The sequence below is a fragment of the Gallinula chloropus genome (genome assembly GCF_964237585.1).
Source record: "Gallinula chloropus genome assembly, chromosome: 4".
NCBI lineage: Eukaryota > Metazoa > Chordata > Aves > Gruiformes > Rallidae > Gallinula > Gallinula chloropus.
This window is the reverse complement of record NC_140088.1, coordinates 67,638,662-67,653,601: the sequence shown is the minus strand read 5'-3', so window position 1 is coordinate 67,653,601 and position 14,940 is coordinate 67,638,662. Positions and strand designations below refer to the sequence as shown.

The 14,940-nt window shown below is 40.3% G+C and overlaps 1 protein-coding gene across 1 annotated transcript in view; it reads right to left on the bottom strand.

The window, feature by feature from the left end:
- Positions 1-7,279: 7,279 nt before the first annotated feature.
- The window catches only part of PDLIM5 (PDZ and LIM domain 5), a 116,770-nt gene continuing 109,109 nt past the window's right edge, over positions 7,280-14,940 (bottom strand). Inside the window, exons 10-13 of the mRNA XM_084262654.1 lie at positions 12,815-12,995; positions 11,704-11,824; positions 8,004-8,119; positions 7,280-7,387 (exon numbers count right to left, since the gene is read on the bottom strand). Coding sequence (XP_084118780.1) covers positions 7,298-7,387; positions 8,004-8,119; positions 11,704-11,824; positions 12,815-12,995 — 508 coding nt within the window. The 3' untranslated portion in view covers positions 7,280-7,297. The remainder of the gene's footprint in view (positions 7,388-8,003; positions 8,120-11,703; positions 11,825-12,814; positions 12,996-14,940) is intronic.

Here is a 14,940-nt window from a genome sequence, read left to right as displayed (position 1 = left end):
TGACCAATTTGCACTTTAATGTAGCGTCATTTTACTTCTGTTGCTATACGTTGATTATTTTAGAGAAACACCAACCTATTTGCTTCTCCTGATACCACCAGACAGAATTTCCCAGTAATCCTCAATGGATTGTCAGTGGGTGCCACACAGGGAAAATAGACTCACTCAGCAGACTAAGGGCACCTGGGTTATTTAAAGCCGAGTAAGTCCAAGATTGTACCTTAGGTGCTGTAAATATCACAGTGCTGTGGTTTATGCCCTGCCTCGACTCCAACAACAGGCAGAGGCTGAGAACACACAAAGGAAAGGCTGCCCTATATTAAAGGCCAAAGTCCTACCCTGTAATTTATTCTTTGTGCACAGCAAGAGAGGGCAACTGCTTTATATGTCACAATCAACACTTTCAAAAATGGAAGCAAATTTTGTACTCTGGTGAATTTTGAGAAATCTGAACAATCCTCAGTCCACCCTTAAAGGACCCTTGCAGGGATTACATAATTTAGAGAAATACTGCTAGGACAACGTAAGCAGCAAGAAAAGCTGAAGAACTCTCACATGGGTAAAACTTCAATTTGGTGCAAATGCCAATTCCTCTCTTTCATACAGATCCAAATTATTTAGGAATTTACCATCCTTTTTATTCTCAGAGAATACTGTTCCAAGTACAGGACACATAAAGAAAAGAATCTTCTATTTGTGTGGAAGTATATAAAAATTCAGGTACATGGCATTAATCAGCAAGGTGATGGGTGGAGGAGGCAGATTAGTATCAGGGAAAGATTTTTCACTTTCTTACCTGACCTGTAACGGCTCATCCAGAGACGCCAAACAGCTGATATTTGAGAAATGAAACACAGCATAAAGAACCAGTGTTGTTTCTTATGGTGATATTCCCATCTTTGGATAGTGTGGTGCTCAGCTCTTCTGTCACCTACTGAGCCAGTGCATTCCTTCAAGTAGATTTTGGATGCTTAATGGAAAACCAAGGACCCGGATCCTTAGTTTAATTCTGATCTCACCCACTGGGCAAGTGTAAGCATAAAATTATTGTAGCTTTGATACATTCATTTTTAACTTGGAGGGGAGTAAGTTCAAGCCACTGAGGCTGTATCTGCTTAGGTTGTCAATGATTTTAGCTCTACACTTGTATTCACGTGTTTCCCTTTTGCTTGATGGATTTCAAGGGAAAGAAAGAGTTTATATGGGTTATAATTACCACTTTGGTCTAGTATCTCAAGTTATTTTTCCAGTGGAAACTTCTGGGTGGGAAAACTTGACACTTCAGAAAGCATGCCAAAGTGTAGTGCAAAATTTATATTTACCAAAGGAACATTTGACATTTCTTTGAAGCATCACAAAAGAAAAATAAGGGACACACCTGGCAGGATTATCTTGTACTGAAACAATTTAAAACAAAACAATGGCACTGCCCAGCAGTAAGAAAAAGTGAAGCAAAGTCCTAAGCACTGAAAGGAAGTAACTGTGATCCTATGGAAAGTTTGAGTATTATTCAGAGCACAATGACACAATCCTTAGTTTCACAGTGCAGGAGAAACCTTTTAAAGCATACTCCAAAAGTTTGAGGTTTTTATTTAAAGAGTTTAAGAGACTTCCATAGCAAATACAGACGTGCTTTATTACAACTTGTATACCTTACCATCTTAAAATATTTTGGAAAAAAATCTTACAGAAAATATTTTCCCAAATTAGTCATCGAGGGATTCTAGTATGGTGCTTTTAAATTTCTTTAGAGACAATGTTGCTTGCACTCCACCTCATTAACAGCATATCATCCTGACATAAGTAAAACTTTCATGAGATTTCTGACAACATACAGTGGCTTTCTATCCCCGAGCTTCCATACACATGCTAGACTTTGAGGGACATGAATAATTTGCCCTGTTTTTCAGTTATCAGCACAAGTTTCTGATCAATTTCCATAGCAATGATAACGACAAAGACCTTCAGGCACAGCAATAAAGAGCAATGTAAGAGCTCATTATGAGCCTGATTCATAAAATTACAAGCAGTAATGTGCAGTATGCACAAGTAAAACTGAAAACCGAGTTCAAGCATAACAAACGAGATTATAAACTACCTGTTGGTTTTCTGTCTGGGAAAAGCAATTCTTTAATGACCTTAGAAAAGCAGCTAAATATTTTCTTTCATAAATTCAAGAAAAAAACATACCACTTTTGAGACTTCTGCTGGGCAGCTTATTCTCCTCTCTCTTTTCCTCTTTTAAATTTTAAATACTGCGTAGGAACCATTTGCTCTGTGAGGTTCCCATAGTTAGGACCAAACCCTTCTCAGAGGAATTTTGGCACCTTATTAATTAGTTGGTTATGAGAAGGAGCTGCACTCTTTCAGTGACTCCTATTTTGCCATCAGTAAAGTGTGATCCCATAATAAATTTCCATCAAGCAAACTATTTCTGGTAATTCCCCCTAATTAACACCAGACTGCTAATAATAAATTAGGCCCTACGTGTTTCTGATATAACCAAGATCTTCTCTGAGCACAAGATATTAACCAATGTCCCAAGAAAGTAAAACTCCAACCTAAATTAAGCCTTTGCTGGTAAAAGGATTTATATGCAATTTTGTGAGAAACCCTTTGAAGATCTCATACAGGGCATTTAGACCAGCAAACATTTTGAGTGACAGAGAGATTTGTTCTGTGTCGAGCAGTGAAAGTGGATTTATTGTGAAAACACACTGTTGAGTTTTAAGCCTATAAATCTTACACTGGATTACAGTGTCTTAATGAATGAATGACAGATTTTTAAATTTTTTTTATTTTTTATTTTTTGTCGGCACATTTTAATGTTACGTGACGTTGTGATTGATAGAAACCAAACCTTTGCCATTAAAATGTCAAATGCAGGCTTGATGCCTTTAAAAGTTTGGCTTCTGGAGTTTAATATACTGTTTGCAAATAGACTTGCATTTGTCTCGCTCACAGCCTAAACACTGAAGGGGAGGCAAGTTTTCTGTAAAGTTGCCTCTAAGTTTTATAGAGATGTGTGCAATGTTTTCCTTTGCTTGTGTAAATAATGGTAGAAAACAACAGTGCATTTGCCTATTTAAGAGATGCCCAGCTGTGGAGAGTCTTACCAGTCTGGTATTATTGTGAAGTAAACTGTCTGCCATAACATGGCCAGTACGTATCCTGTGGTGAAAGTGGAAAAGCAAGCAAGCTGCAAGACAATTGGGCAATATTGAGTTTTACGTGGTTACATATTCCACAGTGCTCAATATGATGTTTCCATCGTTCATTCCATCTTGAGAAAAGATGGAGACTCAACTTGTTTAGTCCAAGAGCTGTGTACAGTAGGGATCTGAGTCTCTCTAAAGAGAGAGACTCTGCTGTCTCTATGGTAACCTACCTCACTGACCATCCTCGCAGTTGTTCTGTAACTATGTACCACTGACCATGTCAGGCTTCACCTTGTTTAGTCCACCCTCCAAGATATTTGTACACGTGGATGAGATCGCCCCTGAGCTCTCTCTTCTCCAGCCTGAACAGTACCAGCTCTCTCAGCTTCTCCTGGTAGGACAAATCCTCCAAGGTTTTAATCATCTTCCTGGCCCTTCACTCATGTATGTTAGTGTGTCCTGTACTGCCAAGACCAGCATGGGTCTCAGCACTCCAGATGTGTCTCACCAAGGCCGAGCAGAGAAGGGTCATCTTCCTCAATCTGCTGGCTATGCTGTACCTAATGGAGCACAGGATGTTGGTGGTCTTCTTGGTGACAAAGTGGCCACTGGCAGTTCATGGTCAACTTGGTGCACATCAGGACCCCCAGGTCCTCTTCTGTCAAGCATGTGTCCAAAAAGCCCTGAAGAACAAGCGACTCATAATATATCTATTAATATGCATAATCATGGCTTTCTTTTACTATGACTCGGAAAAGGAAAACATCCAATAACCACAGGACAGCTAGAGAGTTCAGGGGTATGTTTGTTTTGTAGTTTAATTATAATTAAATTTGCAAGTCTGAACAGCCAAGATTTGATACCGAAGACAATTAAACACAAGCAAGGAAATCACAAGGACTTAACAACTGTTTGTTTAGTGTAAAACAATGACAGAAAAATTAAATTCAAACATGTCATCTGTGAACTGATGTAGCTCCCCTTCTCACTGCTGTTTGCAAAGCCACTCATGACTAGATGTGAGTAGCTCCATGAAGAAACAGCTACACGTCTGGACAGACCAACACACTGAACCACAACTCAACTTCAGCTTTAAGTTTATCGCATTGTTATATTAAGCATTTCTATTTACACATAATTCTGAATTATTTAGTTACAATATACTGAAACTGTCATCATCATTCAATTATTCACTTATGAAGACCTTCTACCTTCAGAGTAAAGCCCAATCTTCTCAGGCAGAGTTTTGGAAGAAAAATAATTACTGACTTGAAACGCATGCAAAAAGCTACAGTAGTTCAGCTATTAACATGTCTCTCCTGACTTCCTAACGTTCCCTCAAAGCATGAACGTTATACATGTGTTGTATGAAAAATAGCTGGAAATTTCATGAAAATCCCGAATCATGATGGAAGGGTGCTGGGTTTTGCTACGTTAAGTCTGCAGTCAAATATACATATGCATGTGTGTGTGTATATATATATATGTCTCTCAGTGTACATGCCTATGTATGCATGTATAGAGAAGTGTATATATAAATGCATACACATGCACACTCACACATCAAAAGAATCTAGAAGTAAATATGCAGGCTTACAAATACAACAAAATACAAATATACCACTATGAAATAGAGCTAAACAGAAAAAAGTTAATAAATATTCAGTGAGATACATAGCATTATTGTAAAGTGCTCTACTAAAAATCCCACTTATAGAAATAATGATAAAAATTATGTTCCTTTTAGTTGCTTTATATAATTTGGTAGAGCCATTAAATATCCATTATGTATCAGTGACTCTATGCTTCCTTTTAAATTTTAAACAAATCGATACGAGCAGAAATCAAAAGGCAAAGCAGCTAAATGAAGCAGTTCTACTGCTTCTGTCCTGATATTCATTAATGACTGCAAGATTTCAAACTCTAGAACATATGAATTAAGAAATACAATTCCAATTAAAATTACAAAACTAAATAAAATTAATTTCATTCTAAGGACAATGACCAAACTGAAAAGTTCTATCCTACTTTAAACAGCAAGGTTTGAATTGCAGAAATTACCAAATGCCTTATCTGGTGCTTTCCCATCCTCTTTCCTCACGCATGTGCAATATAGCTCCACTGAAACCTACCCTCAAGGTCTTATTTCTCCACAGTCCCTCTTATTTCAAAAGCCACCTGGCTCGTATCATGCCACATCTTGGCCAGTCTGCTTCTACCCACCTGAATTTCAGTCAAACTCACAAAAGGGTAAATGTACAAGAGTGTAAACATTTTCAACAGCTTTATGCCATTTCTTCCGTACCACCAGAAGTTACAAAAGAAATGTGGTAGTATTGAAGAAAAACAATGTGAACCTGTCTTGCTGAGTTAATAAGAAAGCCAAATATATTTTCATATTTCTGTACAACAGAAACTTTGGTTTTCTTTCCCTCTCTTTTGCTGACACGCCTGATTGCTATTGCTTTACTCAGCTAAGGCAGTTTTTTGGTGATTTCTTCCCCATGGTTTTATGGATACACCTGTTGATTTTGTCTGTAGAAAACCCCGAAATAAGCAAACAAACACGCCACCCCCCAAAACAGTAAAAGATTACTTTTAATGTCTACTGGAAGGAGCTGGAAAGACTAACAATTCAGCTCTGAAATCCCAGTTGAATGAAGTAGCAAGTAAATTCAGATTCCTTCAGGAAATATTACCCCTTCTCTCTTGTGCAATTCTGCTGGAGTGAAACTCACCCCATGCAAAGGGTCACCACCTCCCCCCTATCTGCCTACAATTGCTCAGTACCACTTAAGCCCTAGTTTAAAGTTAGGTAGGACTTAGTTGGTGCACAGGTCTTGCGTTGAGTCTCTGTATGGAGGCAAAATTTGTACCAAGCCACAGAACTGGCTACATCTACATCTCCTGGCTTGAGCAAATGCGTAAGGACAGCATTGTCTCTCTGCTCCCTTGCAAGAGCTGAGAGATACTGAGCTGCCTAACTCAGTATTACATTATTCAACAATATATTCCTTGCAACTGGGGGAAAAGAGAGAAATAAAAACCTTAAACCAGTAAAAATCATCACAGCTGAGCAAGAAAATAAGTTTTCAGTACACTACCTGGCACACCACCAATATACATATTCATGAACTACACGGTAAAGAATGTACTGAGAGAAAAACAATGTCCTCAGCTGCACTTCAGCAGTTTTCCTCATGCAACACCGGATTCTTACATTCGGGATATAAAACACTGCTACCCGCAGATTCAGTACAGTTTCCACTCTCCAAGGCACTTAAAAACAGGACTGCAAACACAACAGTATAATCTCACCCCACCTTATTTTTAAGATCTGACCTGGCATTTCCTTTCTGTCACCCCCCCCCTCCCGATCATGAGCTGGTTGAGATTTTTGATAGCGTTCTGGTAGTACATAAGTTAAGGACGAGCATCCCATTAATGTTTTCTTCTAAGCAGCAGCTTTTAAACTCTTCTTGTTCACCAGCATCACCACTACTCAACTGCTTTAAAATCTCTGTCCTTTGCAGACCCATCAGAGATTTAACTGCCAAAGGCACCAGGTAGGTGTAGTTGAGCAGGAGGCTTCCTGCATATGAGTATCAGATGAAAGTGTCAGTTGTTGAACTATATATTCCATGCAATTTTATCTTTGCTTTGAGTTCCTCTTTAATGGAGTTTAGCTGCAATACTTCTAGACACACTTTAAAAAACACACAGTAACGCTATCTGGATCGCTGAAGCCAATCTTCTTTTACTGGTTAATAGCAGCAAACCCAAGGCTTCTAATATCAGGTATTTATTTTTATACATGTTTCACTTCTCATACTGAAGCATATATAAATGCAGCCATGAAACCATGAATCCAATACAGTAATGTGCCAAGGATAGAGGTAAAGGTACTGTAATCCTTTGACTTGGGTGCCGTTCCCAATTCCCATTTTTTTATGAAGCAAACCCCTAACCAATAAAAGTTCTAGCAATTAGCATACAACTCCCCCCACTCCCCCAAGTTTCCACTTTTCTCTTCCATTTTTAGAAAAACAGATATAAATAATTTTAACCAATTACTGAACACAGACATTTTAACCTTTCTTTCTGCTCAGTATATTTGTTATGCAAGGTGAACTCCAGCATCAGATGTTGACAGAGTGAGCATGTTTCTTGCACAGAGGCTTGTCCTTCTTGGAGAAGAATGTCTGACCCTCCAAACTGTCACTACAAACCTGAAATGCGGGGAAAAAAAGAAAACATCACCCAATTCAGTTGGATGGATTGCACAATAGGTATTTCAGAATGCCAAATCACGGCATTGTACTACAACGCACAAATAAATACAAAGCATAACAATGGGTACCCATTTAGATGTAATACCAATGGTTATTGTAAGCACAATCATCCTTTAAGTCAATGGCTTTTTAACTGGAAGCAGAGTTCGCCTCAGCACTTAAAAACAAAGGAAATACCTCATCGTGAGGGTTGGGGCTTTCTTTTAGTCATAAAACATTAGCAAGTGATACTTTGGCTACAGAGTCTTCAGGGCAAAAGCACTCTGGCCACTTTAGAAATGCAGACCATTCCTGCATGGCCTTTAGCGCTTGCTCCGAGGAAGTAACCGTCGGGGTTAAATGCTAGGACACATGGCTGCAATCCAGGCCAACTCCTCTGGACCGCTGCCAAAGGCTCACAATAGCAGCACACCTTCCAAATAACCAGGAAAGTGCTTTTTGTTTGGGCTCCGAGGATTGAAAGAGGTTTTAGCTGTTAACTCCCCGTATCGGTCAGGTTAGCACAAGCACTGCTGCCATGGGTTTGTTTAAGATGTAGACTAGCTTTACTTACCGAGCAGACAAAGCAAGTGTCATGCCAAGTGTGGCCCAGGGCTTCGAGAAACCTGTCTCCAGCTTCAATGGGGAATTCACAGCCATGGCACATAGTACCAAAGAGAGCATAGTAATCTGCAAACACAAACAGATTTTAAGATGAAGCATGCACAGAAAAAAGCAAGCCTGACCCTTTGAAACCTTTGCACTTTTCTTTCAACGGCAGTGGCTTTGCACTTGTCAAGTTTGATAAAACTGGGTACGCTGAATAGAGAGCTCCTGGATCGAAAGACTGGGATGCCTTCCTTTCCTTGCTAATTCACTTCTCATCCCCTTCCTTAGCCTTTCAAGTGAGCAACGGTTCCATTTTCCTGGCGTTTTATTTCCTTGAAATCAATAGCACGCTCTGGGGATAAACACACACTTCTTGCAGAGCACCTGCGTGGGCTCTGTGCGCTCCTTACGTTCTCTCCAGCTCTACCTTGAAAGCATACCCTGGCTGTTCACACGACAGACCCCTCAGTCAGTACCAAACTCCTGCTTACATTCTGGCACAGTATTTGCCCCAGACTGGAATACACAAGATCAGGTAATCATTAGATTTCTATCCTAAACAGTGTAGCAATCTGGATCAAGTCAGATTAGTTTCTAGTCACTGGATTTTATTATATGGCTCTTAAAAAAATAATAGCTACGTTTAAAAAAATCAAGACACAAACCAGAGGCTTTAGCCAGTATATTTATGGCATTTAACAAGAAGTATCAATGGGGTGTCAGGATGGTTATTAGCAACCCGTACTACTGAAAGGTGTTTGCACCATTCATTTTTAAGCACTGGATTCACATGGTGCCTCTAGGGCTCCCCTGGAGTCAGCAGAGAAGAGCTCCTCCAGGAGTCTCGGAGAGCAGGGAGTGCCAAAGGTACCAAACCATTTGTACTCCCTACCGGCTGCAGAGTTTGAAAAAGAGTGAGATGGGCAGATTAGCAGGATAAGATACATATCTAAATTTGAGTGGGAGTCAGTGCCACCCACCACCATCCCCATGGTCTCAGCATGTGACACTCACTTCTCTGTGGGTAGAGCCACCTCAGAGGCTACGAGTCACCACAAGCCTCCACTGCCCATCTGTGCAGACCTAGATTTCACCCTAACTGGTCCAGTCTTTGCCATTAATTTCAAGTCTCAAACACCCCATTCTAAGAAGAAAGTGTGTTTTTTCAGCACAGAAGACAACAGCATTAGTGCTGTAAGACAGGAGAATTTGGGATCAACGTGCTACTGTGCCACACAGACTTTTCATGGCATGACATTATGTATGAGATGAATTACAGACAGAATGACAACCATAATGAAGCTTTGGGCTTCATCTTTAACAGCAACACTCTGGCTCTGAGAAGGAAATTAGATGTCAAGGGTGTTCATTAATTCGTGCTATTTGAGTTAATTTTGCAAGTGTTTAAGCAGAAGACAGACAGTACAAGTGTCAAACAGACACCCAGAAGGACAGTGTCTCATGACCACACTGTTTTAGCTCTCTGCACTCGAGTTTGAACAGAATCTTGTACTGATACTTTCCTGGTGCCAGTAGCTAAAGATTTTGTAAGTTGGCCTGTGGTTTATGTTAAGTTTATTGGCTTTGCTTCTGAAGAAAGGGCAATAGATAAGGCAGAATGAAGGGCATCAGCTTTCTTTTGTTTCTGCATGCTTGAGTTGCGATACCACAGAAGCCTTCCAAGGCAGACTTCTCATACAGTCCCATATCAATTCTTCCTGTATAGGGCATTTTCAAAACTAGGTTATTAACTCTGCACTTGTATACAACTTTGAACTTTTTTTTATCTGCACTTTTAATTTAATTTTAGCACTGACATCCAAACCCAAAACGTTTTGCAGATTAAATTCCCTTAATACTAATAGCTGATGCTGCTGTAATTTCAAATACAGATTTAAAATTAGAACCCTTCTTTGCACTAGGAAAAAGGAAAGTTGGCAATGACATTTACTCCTTATTTCTTTAAAATTAGTCATAGACTCTTAACTCCAGCTGGACTGAGAGTCTTTGAAGAATTAATATATCTCAAATTAACATGTAGTTAGAGAGCCAGAGCCATTACAACGTATCACTGCCAATAACACCTCACAGAATGTGTCTACATTAACTTGTGCTAGCAACTTTTTATCTCAGAAATAAACTTTGCGGGAAGTATAATATTCATTACATTCTATCCCAGCCTCTCCTGCTCACAGTATAGAAAAGTGTGTGTACACAGGAGCTGTAACAGTAGCACAAATCAATGAGCCACACAACATACGGGTCATTTAGTGGCAGGAACCAGAATTCAGTATTAGCAGAAAAACCTGGTCACAAGCTTTCTACCCAAAAGGGGAGTTATTGATTCCTCCAGTACTATTTTTGAATCATCAAATGGTTCCAAGATTAGGAGCTTCAGACTGTTTCAGGATGAAATTTCACCGTGCTGTTACACTGGAGGATGTTGCTCATATATCCATTACCTCTGCTGCTCCACTAATTCAATAGGAGCAACACGTTACCCTACTTGTGTCACTGAGTTCGCAATGACCTACTGCGCCCTTTTCCTATCTGCCAACACCTCATTAAAGCTGCTCTGACGAGAAATTTTGGATAAATTTTGCCTGCTTTCCTCATCCTTTCAGTACCCAGCACTCTCCATGACACCTACTGCGAACAACTGTGGGATCAACCCAGAAAGGGTTCCTAAGAAGGAAATCTTAGCTCCAGACAGGTCATTAGGATTTCACACTAAATCTCTTTCTGGTCAACACACTTCCAACTCTAGTTAAACTACAATGCTCCTTACAGTAGGAGGGAAAACATGGAAAAGGTGTAACTGATGGTTCCAACATGGACGTAAAACAGCACGCAGTGTGAAAATAAACAATTTCAATACAGTTTTGTTTCTTTTCCATTTTATGCAATGGTTTTCCAAATATTATCTATTTCTTCCCTAGCACAGAAGGTACATGGTAACTTTTAAGCAAACTAGGAAACCAACATTAATAAGAAGTGTCCTTATTAATAAAAAAAAGATGAGTAGCTGGAAGTACTAAAAACCAAAACAGATTCCCTCTCACCTTCTAAGCCACATCTTTCATGTAATACTGCTCATCAGGCTCTCAAGTGCTATAATCCTACCATTGTATTTTTGTCCCTTACAGCCTGTTTGGTTTTTTTTTAATCCCAAATTTATGTTCAGTGGATGTTATCCCTGGTCTTGCAAAAAAATTCCTGGGCAGACTGATTACTCCTGGAAGTCCCCCCCGGCCGTGAATAAGAGTACTCAGTATAAAATATTACTCCACTACATTTGCTTGTTTAATAAATGAGCAGATTTACATAAACTCCAGATTATTTTAGAGCCAACTAGAAAGTCATCCTAAAATTAACACTTTGCACAGTCACTGATACCTACAACCAAGGGCTTAATGAGAACAAGGAGAACCAGTGAGAAGGAGCCTGCTCCTGCCAAAGCTGGGGAAGAAATTCTCACCGACTTCTGCTGCAAACTCAAAGCTTCTACAGCACTTGTTGCTGCTTTGAATTGACATATCAAAGTTACATGGATTTGCTGGGATACTTCTGAAGTGAAGCTTGGCAAAATTACTCTTTTCCTCCTACTTTATTAAGCCTTGCTTCCCCGCACGGCTGCTGTAAACTTTGGTTGTGCTGCTTCTTACCCGTCTCACAGTAGGGATCACCGTCTTCTAAGTGGAAGACATTATTGCGGATGGGGTTATGACAGGCCACACACACGAAGCAGGAAACATGCCAAGTTTGTTTCAAAGCGTTTATTACTTCCTGTGGGGGAACAGAAAAAAAATGTTATTAGCAAATTATTTTGATGTGATGACTAGATTATGGTGACCATACCTCCACACTTGATTTGTTTCAAGAATATTTTGTTTCCTATAGCTACTTTGAAAACAGGCTGTGCCCTCAATTTCTGCTCACATTAAACTTAATGAGGTGCTTTATTTGTTGGTACATCTCCTTATTTGTCATGAGCAGCCTTTCATTTTTTGGAAGGTTCAACATAGAGTTGGACCAATTTAACAACTCATTTGTTCACTTTTTATATTTAATTGAGATCTCACCTACCACCATCCCCTGAAATCAGAAAAGCAGCATCTCCAACATCTCCTCGAGTCTGTGAACAGTTAATCAGAACAATTCGTGTAGAAAGTTACGACTGCTCTGTGTTGTTTTGGAAGACACTGTAGTGCCAAATATGACTTGAGAATTGCACTGCCAGAGCCCTGCATGACCCCAGTTACACAAGAGCCCAGACATTGCTGTCTACAGTAAAGCAGCAGATGATCAGCTGCCAGGCTCAAATTCGCAATACTACTGCCGAGTAGGATAGTGAATCTTCATCTACATTACCACTGGGAATATTTCAGTTCTTTACATTTAGCCAACCAGCGTGTTCCTCAGCGCCCAGTTTACCTAAGGAGGATTAGTCATGTTTCTTTTCTTCTTTCTTTTTCCTCTTCCAATTTCATAAAAAGCTGGTGATTAAAAGCATTTTGCTCAGTAATGCAATCTAGTAATCACAACAGCTACAGAACAGCTTTGTGAAAACAGGAGCAGAACTCGGAAGAGCCAAGGAGACACCACCACCTTTGCTCAAAGAGACTCAAAAGGCTCAAAATTAGGGCAAAAAAGCATTTTAGACTATGTGGAGGAATGCAAACTGGGCCAGATAAAAGGCAATTTCACTACAGAAAAGCACTGAACACAGTGGTTATTGTTCCCACTGAGAAAATGGGCCGGTTGCTGGTCTCTTACCCCAAGGATCTTCCTTTGGCACTTTGAACAGTCAGGGGCAAAGAACTTCTCATAGCAGACCTCACAATACAGCGCTCCTTTCTCTTCCACAAATCCAATGTAAGCCATGGACGTTTTGCAATGAGCGCAGTTAAACTCCTCTGGATGCCATGACTTCCCCAAAGCCACCAAGAAGGGTCCTCTATTACAAAGAAGAGTTTTTGTCAGTAAATGTCTCTTGAGTTGGCTCCTGCAAAGGCTGTTAACAGGTTTAACCTGCGATACCTTTGTGATGTTACTACACTGTTCACAACCTTATACCGCTCCATCCCTCTTTGCTCCCACAGGCTCTGAAAAAGTGTCAAGTGGTGACTAGATCTATTCCCATTGAACTATCTCCCAGAAACACCTGACCACAATAAATACTAATTCTCTTTGCTTCACTGCATTTCAGAAATCCTATTTTAGGACTGCATCAGATATAGCACCAAAGTGGCAGATAGGGAAGAGAAGAAGAAAGATGTTCCCTATGTTCCCCACTCTTTCCATCTATTACAAATAGACATTTCCCTCAGCGACCCAATCGGCTCTCTTTCAGCGTGCATTTGTACAGAGGCCACAAATGTTCAAGTAGACTTGACTCAATTTAGAGCCAATAATACCAGTTTCTTGTGAGACAAAAATTCAATCGTTGTCCTTATTCAACAAGTTTGTTACCAGATAACCCATCCCCAATTGCCGGGGGATATTTTTATTGAGGAGGGAGATGAGGGGTCCCTTTTGTTTTCCTTTTCCTTCAGAAGCTAGTCAAAATAGGACCATTTTGTCCTAATACAGAGCCTCCTCTGTTACTGCAAACACAAAATAATGATGCTTTTAGCAGCATTTGTCTGGCTAATGCAACAAGGTTAATAGACAAGATAAACCTGTCCATTTAGTAGTCAACAAAAAACTCTCAGCTTGTTAACTCATAGATCCCAGGCACATGCCATTGTATCCGCATTAATTTGAAAATACACTCAGCATGCAAATTTCTTTAATGAGCACATTCAAAGAGGAAAGCTCCGAGCTCCCACCAACACTCAACTTTCCATAATTCAAGCTTCAGGTGAACTTTGTGCTTCAAGTTCATCCCCCTCACCAGGTTTCCTGCCACTCTTTCAGTAATGCATCACTTTTTTTACCCCAATACTTCACTGCAAAAAAAGCATAAGGTACTAATATCACCACTCTGCTGCTAAACATTTCTTTAAATCAAATAAGCTATGAGAAAATTTCCGTGTTCACATGAACAACACAATGGCAATAAAGAAAAAAACACCAGAAATTTAAGATTTACTTCCAGGGTTTTACTAACTCCAAGACAGGAATATAAGTGGGCAAAGGGCAACTTCGTTGAGAGGAGAGTATAATTATGTTCACATCTCTCCTACATTTTCCCTGGAGATATTATGCATTTTCAACAGGATGAGAAGTCAGAGACAAGGGACTCAGATTTAGTACAACTCACACAACCTTCCAAAATAACAAGAGTATTTAATCTGAAACCCTTTCTACTATTCACCTCTAATTATCAGTGAGAAAGCAGTGAAAAACAGCTCCTGGAGAGCAGCTCGTAGCCCTTTAGGGAGGGAGCTGGGGTCGAGCACAGCTCTCTGGCCCCCGCTCCCAGCGGATGCCTGAGCAGTGCAAACACTGACCTAACCCGATACCCTCCCGCCACCCTACAAGCACCTTTTTACATCAATGCCCTTTCAGTTATGTACTAATCAAACAATACAAGCCCTTATGTACAACAAAGTGCTCTTAGAGCGCCGTGTCAGCACAGGCTAATTTAACAGATTCATTAACACGGGGCTGACACCGAAGAGGCTCTCCCGGCTCCAGGTAGGATTGAGTTTCTGGCCATCTGCAGTGAAAGGATAGGCTCGGCTAGCTCTGCAATAGAACGCAAGTTCGCCAGCGAGGGAGGGGAAGGAATTTTTACAACATCTGCTGCATTTAGCTCTCCTGAGTTTACAGCTCTGACATGTTGAGGTTAGCCATTCGGGACAGCATGCACAAACCAAACGGATGGGGAACAGCCTGAGAGTGCATCTATGGAGTTTCTTTCCCAAAGTCCCCAGACAGCTGTGGCTGTGCCCTGC